General features: G+C 35.3%; 1 protein-coding gene across 1 annotated transcript in view; it reads right to left on the minus strand.

The window, feature by feature from the left end:
* The window catches only part of LOC115225980 (leucine-rich repeat-containing protein 15-like), a 171,592-nt gene that overhangs the window by 108,315 nt on the left and 50,483 nt on the right, over positions 1 to 12,794 (minus strand). The window contains exon 6 of the mRNA XM_036514789.1: positions 1,911 to 1,982. Within this exon, the coding sequence (XP_036370682.1) occupies positions 1,911 to 1,982 (72 nt within the window). The remainder of the gene's footprint in view (positions 1 to 1,910; positions 1,983 to 12,794) is intronic.

A 12,794-nucleotide genomic window follows, 5' to 3' on the forward strand; every position in this document is an offset into this window, starting at 1 on the left:
TAATTAAAATATATATATTTCAATTAAAATAAAGATCCCGGTTGATGTTGTTACTTCTTCTCATACATTCTGCCGTTGGTTGTGCTTCTGCTACGGTGAGATAGAAATACGCAGTTTACGGTGATTTGATCCTTGTTCCAAAGCTGTGCTTATGATATAAGCAAATTACAAAACTTGACTGAACAATGGATAGATAAAGAAAGGAGAAGACCGAAAGGGGGTAAGAACAAATGGAATTTTGTGACGTATTCTAAGAACAAGGAAGTGGAGAAACAAATCGTAGTTCAGGCACATCATAAGATAAATTTGTCCAATTATGTGTACCAAGAGAATGTAAAGGTCATTGTTGTCGATAGGGAAACCTATAGGAAACTTAGAGATATGAGCGGGGATTGAATTGACCCGGCCAGAGCGTTGGTGGCTTTCAACGCGCTGCCACCAGTAATTGATCTGTTAGAACTGGAGCCGTATATGGGACGTTAAAGGGGGGGAAAAGGAATAAAAGAAAGGAAAACGTTTCATATTTGTGTCTTATTTCGCAAGGCGACTTTTCCGAAGGAAATGGATTTATAACTCAGGTAGTATAAATTACGTTTATTAAACATAACTCGGCCGGGAACTTTATGATACCACTTCGTATATATACGACAAGTTTCTAACAGTTACCGTGTACCCAATTAACTAACATACACGGGTTTGTTCGGTTGAAGACCAGAGTACACGCAGAGGGTCAGAATACAGAAGCAAAATAGTTATCACACAGCCATACCAACGTCTAAGCGTATACTCACACACTCACGCACACACACACCTACACATGCACACACACATACACACACATGAGGGAAATGGCAAATTGATTTTACGAGATTCGTTAATCACTACGGCCGTTTCAGCCCGTCATCCATCGGTACCTCATACATGAGATTCTGATCGATCGGCCACAGTGCATGTTTCTGTGCAGATGTTTCTCGTCAGTTGACGTTTCAAAAACCACCTCGCTCAATAAACTCGGTTTCACTCGGTTCGATTATTATGTATTTCGTTATGTTAAGAAGAAGAAGAAGAAGAAGTAGAAGAAGAACAACAACAACAACAACAAAATCAGTAACAAAAAGCACCTTGCTCGATAAACCCGGTATCGCTTGGTTCGATTATAATGTATTTCGTTATGTTATGAACAACAATAGCAACAACAACAACAACAAAAACACAATCAGTAACAACGAGGAAGTCGATGATGAAGAAAAGATATTAAAAGTAGCCAGAAAACAGACAAGATGGACAAGCAAAACAATATGACAATTACGAATGAGGATAGAAATGACAATAAAAATATATCAACGTAAGTAATATCATTACACATACACACAAACGTACGAGGGACACACCAAACATTGTCTTACATTGTGGACGACTGACTACTCTAACATCCTTCCTAAAGAAATTGAAACGGCATAAGCAGCCATCACACTGGACAGTTTGACCGACTTGCCCCGAGCTATATGTCACTGTACAAATAGAAAATGACGACTACAGACTTCAGCACCTCTTGTAATTGTAGAGTTTAAAATAACTCATATCAATGAAGCAGCATCTCAAAAAAGTGAGAATGAATATATTTCTATACATTCTTTTCTTGAAGTGAGTATAACTCTGCATAAATATATATTTCATAATATACCCACTTGTAGACACAAATGCAAACATAGATATTCATGTGTATTCGTACACTCATACACAAAATATTAGACATTAATGCTGACACATACAGACACAAACAATTGCAGAGACTTTCATACACACTCGAACACCAATATGGTATCGGAATATACGCTAGAGATACAGAGAGAAAAAGAAAGATAAAAATTTCGTAAATAAAATAATATCAAAACACTTAACTAACTTACATTTTCTGTAAACTTGGAAGATTTTGAAATACACCTGGTGGTATGGTTGTGATCTGATTCTCTCCGAGACCTCTGAAAAATAAAACACAGTTCAAAAGAAAGAGTATTAAAAAGATTTCTGATAAAATATTAAATATTGTATCTTTAGAATCATATTAAGAAAGAAAGGACGAGTATAAAATGGCCGAGATGATGTTTATGTTGATGATGAGGGGGAGGAGGATGGCGATGTTGACGGTAAATGTTGTAATAAGGACGGCGAGGAGGATTCGGGGGATAATGATGATGATTATTATGGAGAACGACGAGAAAGGCTTCGATGAATTGGTGATGACGATGTTGATTATTGCGATGTTCATATCGAAGGTGATGACGATCTTATAATAATTCTGCTTGTCATTATGTTAATTAGTCCGTCGGTAACGCTTTCTTGTGATTAGAGGAAAAGAAGGAAAGTGAAGTGTCGATGATATGAGGTAGAAGGAACGTAACTGTAACGCTTTCACGTGATAGGTGAATGCAAAGAGAGACCAAGAGAAAGAAAAAGGAGAGAGAAAAAGAGGAAGAGGGCATGTGGTAGGGGGAACGTAATATCTATTACACGATAAAAAAGTTAGTTGAAGGTAGTGATATTGAGGAGGGTTAGGAATATAATTTAGGTAGAGGGGTGATGTTCTGATGGTGAGATTAAAGAAAAACATATATATATATATATACATATATATATATATATGTATGTGTGTATGTGTGTGTGAATATATATATATATATCAGTAGATAAAAAGGGAGGCTAAGAGAGATGGTGGTAGTGGTGGTGGGTGTGGTGGTAGTAAGTATTTTAAATCCCCTATCACCTGACACATGATCAGAAATGCAATTTCATGAAATATTAACACTTATATACAGTGTCATATGTACGGCGTATAATTATATTACAATTAAATATATATTATAGTGAAAGGCGGTACAATTTTTCCTCAAGCAATGAAATAGCTGCACCGTGAAAACAGACATTCTTGTCTATCCATGGAATTCACCTGCGGAGTGAATCGCGTAGACATTGTGCCATCTAGTCCCAATGAGTTATCTACTTCTATTTCCTCATGGAAAGTCCGGATGGCACTGTGAGATTCATGAGGTAGAAGGAACGTAACTGTAACGCTTTCACGTGATAGGTGAATGCAAAGAGAGACCAAGAGAAAGAAAAAGGAGAGAGAAAAAGAGGAAGCGGGCATGTGGTAGGGGGAACGTAATATTTATTACACGATAAAAAAGTTAGTTGAATTAGTGATATTGAGGCGGGCTAGGAATATAATTTAGGTAGAGGGGTGACGTTCAGATGGTGAGATTAAAGGAAAACACATATATATATATATATATATATATATATATATATATATTAATAAATAAATTAAACACATGCATATATATAAACATATATGTACGTACCTACCTCTACATGTACATATACACGCATATATGAGTACAGGACACCAAAAGGACATCGATCACAATGAGAAACGAAAACATAGACACAAACCAAAGGAACTGGACATTTTTTTAAAAACAGCAAAAAAAAATAGAGTACAGGGCAATTAACACAAAGAAAAAATCCCTTCTTCAGTCGCTATGGTTTCATCTACTCTACGTTTCGAAGGATAAAAGCGAGACGTATCTTCGACAAGAAACTTTCCTTCCTGCGAAAAGCAAATCAATTAAAATTCTGAGATCTTTTAGCAGAGGGGTAAAAAATAATAACAAAAGCAGGACAGTAACGACAGTACAAATTATAAACAGTAAAAGACAGGACAAGGAAAAACAAGATAAGAAGGGCTGTTAACGCCGAACGAAAAAAAGTATTGCGAACGCGGAATTTTTTATGAACGACGAGCGGACCAAAAAGAATGTCGTCCATTACCTTGAGAGGGCCATGCCAGAGAGACAGCAGCGGAAGTCACGTCGCGGGTGAACGACGGGAAGGAGGGAGGAGGAGCAAGAGAAAGGGAGAGAAGAAGGGGAATGGCTGCGAGGAAACCATGAAGAATGGAGAGGGGGAGAGTGAGAGTGAAGAATGAGAGAGAGGAAGAGACAAGTTAAGTAGAGGAAAAGGAAATCAAAGAATGAAGGCTGAGAAATTGATGGGACAGAAAGGTTAAGAGTGCGCATCAAAGTTAATATCAAGAAAAAACTTGATATAAAGAACAATCTTACTTAAGGGGGTGCGTGCGTTTTGTCATATAATATATTAAGGAATAAATTAAACATATGCATATATATAAACATATATGTACGTACCTACCTCTACATGTACATATACACGCATATATGAGTACAGGACACCAAAAGGACGTTTATATATGTTTATATATATCAGTAGATAAAAAGGGAGGCTAAGAGAGATGGTGGTAGTGGTGGTGGGTGTGGTGGTAGTAAGTATTTTAAATCCCCTATCACCTGACGCATGATCAGAAATGCAATTCCATGAAATATTCACACTTATATACAGTGTCATATGTACGCGTATATATATATATATATATATATAGCAATTAAATATATATTATAATGAAAGTACCAGGAGTGTAAATGTACAATTGCGAAAGTGTGAACTACACTTCAGAAGAAGGGATTATATAATGCGTTACAATTTTTCCACAAACAGTGAAATAGCTGCACCGTGAAAACAGAGACATTCTTCTCTATCCATGGAATTCACCTGCGGAGTGAATCGCGTAGACATTGTGCCATCTAGTCCCAATGAATTATCCACTTCTAATCCCTCATGGAAAGTCCGGATGGCACTGTGAGATTCTACATGTGGCGAAACGCAGAACATCCGCTCGCAGACGACTTACGATGTAATTTAGGGTTGCTGATTGCCGTACCTTGGGGACCATCAGGCCCAGTTGCTCGTAGAGCAGTACAATGGGCTTATGGACTACCTGTAGAGAGGAGCTGATGAGAATGTTGAGCCAGGAGCTGTCCTCGGAATATGCATCAATATAATCAGGATGCAATGTCGATTGCATCAGAGTATGGTAAACCTGACTTAATTGTCACATATACATCCAACCGTAAGTGCCATGAAATAGAAAATAATATGCAGCGAAATGGGACACCAGGAAACTGACCAGATTTGGTTACAAGAGTGTACAAGTTGCATCTCACTGAAAGTCTGAAGGATATAAAGGACAGACACGTATTTGATGTATCAATAGCTCATGCCCATGTCACCGAGTTTCAAAAGTGAAGGCTTCCACACTGCCATATGCTGGTAGACAAAGTGAAGATCAGAGATGATTTAGTTAAGACATTCATGATACATGGCCTTTGTATGTAGAATGGCTCTTGCCCCAAAATGTTTCCCAAGAACTACAGAAATGAGATACTACTAAATGATAATGGATATCCATAGAACAGGAGGCGCAATAATGGGATCGCAACACAAGTTGGACTCCACTCTGTTGAAAACAGCTATGTCGTACCATACAATGCTTACCTATTAAAGCAATTCCGAGCTCATATTAATATAGAAGTTGGCTCCTCTGTAAAAAGTGTCAAGTACATCTACAAATAAGTCTACAAAGATCATAATAGCGATTCAATTGAAGTAAGGAATGATGCAATGGCAGAAAGCAAACAAATTCAGCAAAACCATGGCGAAATCAGAAATTATTTTGTGTGTTGATACGTTTCACCACCTGAAGCCATGTGGAGAATATTTCAGTACAAGCTGCATGACTCCTCTCACACTGTTTACAGACTAGCAGTTCAATTTGAAGACCGGGAGAGACTGTGCTTTCACAGAGGTAACACTCAGTAACCTACTCAAGAACAGAGATCGATCGTGACAATACATTCAAACTGAATGAGCACGATGAAAATTAACGGAAATACTTGTGCCCTGACATTCCTTTACGTTATGTATTTGATGTACGTACAAAATCATGAACACCCAGGAGAAGAAACAATAACATCGGCAGCAGATTGAACACAGTGAGTCCTAAGGACGTAGAAACGTTTCATTTACGATTGCTATTTTGGATGTTCCAGGTACTAAGCGCTTTGAAGAAGTGAGCACTGTAGGAGGTGAAATCTATGCAACATTTAAAGATGCGTACATATGACTTGGTCTTCTCCAAACTTATGTGATGTTGGAGCATGCCATACTTCAAGGTGCTGCATACCGGATGGCATTTCAGCCGCGTATCACGTTCGTTGTCCTTTGCACCTATTCAAATCCTTCTAATGTCCTTCGCCTGAGGAACACTCACAAGAATACCATAATGGGAGATTATGCTCAGTGAGGGTTGAATGCATACTCTACACTCTGTAAATTGTATGCAAATTGAAAATGTCATTAGCTGCCTTAAGTTCGAGTGTAACGGGTAGGGCATAAACATAACATGAACCACCCCGGCATTGCAACCGTTACCGATGAACAGAGAGTGATCGCTGATGCAGTCATTGAAGACAGTTGATAAGAAAAGGTGAGGTGAGGTGCTGGAATGTTCCTGATTCTATGCAAATGTTCCTGGAGGTTGGGACAAGACTTACATATTTCATACGCTGATCTCACATCTACGAAGGAGAAACTATCAAGTGGTGCGTGCAGAGGCATAGCTTCAACATTGATGTCTGGTGGAAGGACGGTGCACAGTTTGCTCAAATTGCCCGTTCCTCTGTTGGAAACTAGCTTTTGAAATGTACCACCCACCTCTGACCAGAAATTATTTGAGAAATTTGTATTTGATCATTATAGATAAGGCTTCCATGATCCCTCTGTATGCTTTTCATGCTAATGACAAAGCTCTGAAAGATATCACTGGCAACAATGAAGGTTTCGGTTGAAAAGTTGTGCTCATTGGTAGAGACTTCAGGCAAGTTCTGCCAATATTGCCAAGAGGAACTCGTGAGGCAGTAATTAAGAGCTCCATTAAGAACTCTCCTCTCTGGTTACAGTTCAGACATTTATATGTTGAGCCAAAATAGAGCAATAACAGATCGAAGACAATTCGCAACATGGGCACTGCAACTTGATAATGGTACCACAGCTCTTGTAAACCACACACCCACGACACATACAAATACCAAGTGAGACAGGTGATGATGTAAAAGTGCTACATGATTCATGCTTTAATAGGTCGCTGATAAATGATGCTTTTTGGCAATGCCCCTCAAGAACAAAGAACAAGTAGAGTGATCCTCTCACCAAAAAGTTCCGACTGCTTAAAGATAAACGATGGGGTTATGGATAAACTCCCAGGTGACCAGTGCTTTTATTACAGCATGGATAAGATCTTCATAGATGACCTGCTGAAGCTGAGCGATATCCACTGGAATTTCTGATTTCAGGGACACCATCTGGAATGCCACCTCCTAGATTGCATTTGAAACCTGACTCCATAATAATGCTCCTGGGGAATATTTCAATTCAAAATGGTCTCTATAAAGGAACAAGGCTGGTAGTGGAGGTCCTCCATCAAATCTCGATTGAAGCCTCAATAATAAGTGGCACATTGATCGGGAGACGTATTCTCATTCACAGGATAAGGCTGGCACTGAGACACCTATTCCCGTTCGCTTGACATTTGCAATGACTATCAATAAATCACATGGGCAGACATTTGATAAACTGGAGCGATCCTTGCCTGAACCTGCGTATTAATGGTCAGCTATATGTTGTTTCCCAAGGGCTCACAAACATTATCTGATATTAAAGTTAAAGTTATCAACACTGACAAACAAGGGAAAAGAAGAGGGAGAAGTTACGCGAACAACACAATCTGTAACGAAGTATTGGATTGAAAGGTGTACGCAAATTGAAATATGTATAAGCTCTGATGCACCGCCTTTCTTATGAACTACCAACGATGTGGCTTTCAGACGATGCCATGTTGCATTAAATTTTCAACCCTATGTTTTACCTATAAAATCTATTCTTACTATAATATTTCTGTTTTATTGATATGAATTTGTGGCCAATCTCCTCAATTCCAAAACACCATGTCAGGACTATTGTGTTTACATTTCAATGGGATTTGCACTGGGACATTCTGGCAACACTCCATTTTATTGGTAGCGGTTTTAGCTTGCACCATATTGTGGGATTTTATTTCTTTATCTTTGGAATTATCCTTCCGACGGATCTCATTATACAGTGTCCTAGCTACATCATGTCACATCGGTAGATAAAATCATGATGACATTTTCGGACAACTGCTTGTAATATGGGTGATATCATCGGTGTTACCGCCACGTACTCTGCATCGGCTGTCACGCTTTACTGTTTTGCCTGCATCTTTGTCCCTTTTGTGCATCAGGTATTTGGTTGATATTTTTTGTTCCTGGATTGCAAACGGATTCCCTTCAAATTAGGAGATAGTAATCTGGTTGTTGGACCATGTATTTATGTATGTACGTATGAACCTAACTTTTATCTCTTCCCTGTCCTAGCCAGTAGACGCGTCCATACTGGAGTATCACATTTTACTCGAACAAATCGAACTCATTACTTATTTTTATAATGTTTGCTACTTATTCTATCAGTCCCTTTTGCTGAAGCGTTAATTTACAGTGACGCAAACAGACCACCACCTTTGAGCTTGTGTTTGTCCCCTACCATCTCTTGACAATATATATGTATATATATCTAAAACATCAAATCCGTTCTGTCTGTCTGTGCGCTTATAACTCGAGTTTTTTTCATCCAATCGCACTGAAATTTTAAACATGGACGCATGAGAGAGCAGGACGTTCTATAATCTAAAAAGATTTTCAAATTTGCTGCTTTCTAAATGAGAATCGCTATTTTGGTAATCTTTTCGTCCTGTTTTTCCGCCATTAAAAGCAACGAGTTTGTTCAGAGAGCCAGCACATACCATTTAGCTAGCAACAAGAGGAGTACATAATGACAGTCAGCCGTTTTGGCTGACTCTCTTCTTTCCTATCTCTGTCTCTCTTATGATGTCGAATACCACTTGAAGTTGTATATATATTGTGTTAAGATTCGTTTTCAACCATTTATCCTTATGGAGAAGAAACAGTCAAAAGTAACCACCACATACAATAAATAAACATCTCCACTACTTTACACGGTCCAAGTTAACCTCTTCATTTTTGTAGCTGACATGAAAAACTACGCAAAAAAGAGAAAAGATCGATTGCTATTAAAACAGGTAACATTTCGGGGTTAATAGCCTTAACCTTTAGTTACAGTTTGTCATTTAAACTACATAATAGGTAGCATTTTCGGATTAATACCGTAGGGTGTTTTGAGTGAGATTTGGCTGTTATTTCCCCTAGCTACATTGTAGCGGTCTGCTTCATTGGCTCATACATAAATATATACATACATATATACATAAAATCGAAATAAAATATTTAAAGCAACAGTCGTCAAATAGGAAAGCCAAGGTCCATGCAGTGTCATGGGCCAAAACAATTTCCAACTTCTTGCCTAATGCGAGCCCAGAGCAATCTTTTATCTCTTACACTATTTCAGTATTACGTCTGTATTGTAATGCGAGATAATACTTTCAGTTTGAAAGAAGCCTGTCCTATATATATATATATATATATATATATATATATATATATATATATATATATATATATATATATATATATATATACATACACATTCAATCTCAAATGTACATATATATACACACACATGCATGTTTGTTCTCTACACCACCTAACTTCGTCTTTTTTTTTAATTCTCGGTGTATATATATATACATATATATATATATATATATATATATATATATATATATATATATATATATATATATATACATACATATAATAGATGTCCACTTCTATCACACATGTCTATACATCCATATATATATATATATTAACAGAATGAGATAAAAAAATTCAAGGGTGTGAATAGTTTTCAGAATATTTATAAAGAGAAGGTCTTACAGCTGTTTCCGGGATATTTTATATATATCACTTCATTGGTGTATATTGAGTTTTATACGTTAGTATAGGTATGTGTGAGTGAGGTGGGTATTTGTATAAGTCGTGGGTCTGTGGTTTACGTGTGTGTACGTGTGTGAATGTTTAGGTTAGGGGGATTGCTATATAGGTTTGTTATAGAGTTTAGCAAAGGGAGATTTATCATTATATGTTTTTATGAGTTTTGGTTTATCATGGTGGTTTTATTAAGGAATTCGTAGTAATTTGTCTATTTACGATGTTTGTTGTTTTATTGCATTATTTCATTCATAATTTTTGAGTGGTGTTCGTTTTACCACGTGAATATTATTTTTAGTTCCATTTATTCCATTTCTCCATTCATAATTTTAAAAGATGTTCGTTTTCCAGAGCGGGAATACTTTTTATAAATATGTTAGGTTCCTTGGTAACGTAATTTTGTTTGGTGTATATGTTGAGGCTTATATGTACTTGTGGGTGTGTGTGAGTGGGGTGGGTGTTTGTATTTGTTATGGGTGTGTGGTTTACGTGTGTGTATTTGTGTGTGAATGTATAGGTTAAAGGGATTGCTATATAAGTATGTTATAGGGTTTAGTAAAGGGAGGCTTTATCATTTATGTTTTTATGAGTTTTAATTTATCATGGTAGTTTTATTAAAGAATCCATTCATAATTTTTTTAAATAATGTTAGTTTACCGCGTGAATATAATTTTTAATTCCATTTATTCTATTTCTCCATTCATAATTTTAAATGACGTTTGCTTCCATGGCGCGTATTCTTTTTATACATAAGTTATGTTCCTATGGTAACGTAATTTTGGTTTGATGTTTTTAACGGCTTAGAATTTAATTTCACTTCATAATTTGAAACTGACTTGAAAGTATGTATATTATTTCTCCTTATGTCATATTGTTATTTTTGATATTCTGGTTACTTACGATGTATTTTATATATCGTATTATGTGTAATAATGTTGTTTTTCTTTGGAGTGTTTATGTATGTGGGATTATGTGTGAGTGTGTGCGTATTTTGGTTGTATAATTTGTTTATCTGTATGAGTGTGGGTGTGTTAATATTGTTGTATATATCGAGTTTAGTGAGTATGTATATGAATATGGTGTGTGTTTTACGTATGTATATTTGTGTGTGAATGTGTTTACGGGTTTGCTATATAGGTTTGGGGATGTATGTGTTTATTTGTCTGTGTGGGGTTGAGTGGGTTTTTGGAGTATATGTTGAGATTTATATGTATGTATAGGTATGTGTGAGTGGGGTGGGTATTTGTATGTGTCGTGGGTGTGTGGTTTACGTGTGTGTATTTGTGTGTGAATGTTTAGGTTAGGGGGATTGCTATATAGGTATGTTATAGAGTTTAGTAAAGGGAGATTTTATCATTATATGTTTTTGTGAGTTTTGGTTTGTCATGGTGGTTTTATTAAGGAATTCGTGGTAATTTGTGTCTATTTGCGATGTCTGTTGTTTTGTTACATTATTCCATTCATAATTTTTGAGTAATGTTCGTTTTACCAAGTGAATATAATTTTTAATTCCAATTGTTCCATTTCTCCATTCATAATTTTAAATGATGTCCGTTTCTAGAGCGGGAATGTGGGTTGTATGTGTATGTGAGGGAGTATGAATAAGTATTGTGTTGAAGTATTTGGCTATTTTATTTATTTATCGTTGCCTAGACGTTTTTATGTGTATGTATAGGGATATATATATAGGTGTGTGATTTAGTGTATGTATTTAGATATGGTTATATATAATTAGTTATATGTGTATGGGTTTATATATAGTTTATTTTTTGTTTTGTTTTATATTTTATATTTTATATTTTATATTTAATTGTTGATAGGTTTATTTTAGTTTATATATTGTTTATATATTGATTATATATGGATTATATATAGGTTATATATAGATTATATATTTATATTTTTTTCATTAATACTTTAATTATTTTAAAATTATTATTTTTATATTTTAAAATATTGATATTTTAGATTGGAAGTCCACCCGAAGATTGTCGATCAGGACAAGAAACAATTGTAGTGGCGGTTTTTTTGACTTTTTATTAAAATTTTATGTATTGATTAAGTCTTTCCTTGTTTGTTTTGCAAAATAGTGGTTTTGTCTCTAATAATATTATATAATATTTTACTATAAAATTGGATTTAATCCTAAATCTGATTTTTTCCCTGTAAATTTGGATTTATTCCCTAATATTTATTATATATACATATATATATATACATATATATATATATATATATATATATATATATATATATATATATATATATATATATATATATATATATATATATATATATATTCCGTATGCATTCCAAAACCGAATTACAGATTTTGACGTATGGGGTTTCATATGTTACAGATAAATTCCTCTATTTACATAATACTGAGGTCCTATTCATTCATTTGTTGGCATACCGCTACTATTAATATATATATATATATATATATATATATATATATATATATATATATATATATATATATGTATGTATTGTAAGAGAAGGGTAATAATATCAAAGCAGATAGCGAATGGCAAGGCTGGATCCTTCAGATGGTAGGTTTTACGCTGAAAGTCCTTTAGGTCCCAACCGATGTAACAGTTTATTTTTTGGCAACGTAGATATACAGTCTAATAATGATAATAATGGGATTGAGTTTGTATATTCAAATTCTTAATTCTCTCTGTCTCTCTCTCACTCGTTCTTTCTTTCTTTCATTCTTTCTTTCTTTCTCTCTTTCGCTTTCTCTCTATATATATATATAAATTGAAGATATATAAATTGAAGATATACTCGTTAAAATGTTATTTGCTATAAACATTTATATATGTATTTGTTAGGGATCTTTGATGATCTTACTAATGGGCAGAAAAGACACATTAAACGTAGAAAAAA

The sequence above is a fragment of the Octopus sinensis genome, linkage group LG29 (assembly GCF_006345805.1).
Source record: "Octopus sinensis linkage group LG29, ASM634580v1, whole genome shotgun sequence".
Lineage (NCBI taxonomy): Eukaryota > Metazoa > Mollusca > Cephalopoda > Octopoda > Octopodidae > Octopus > Octopus sinensis.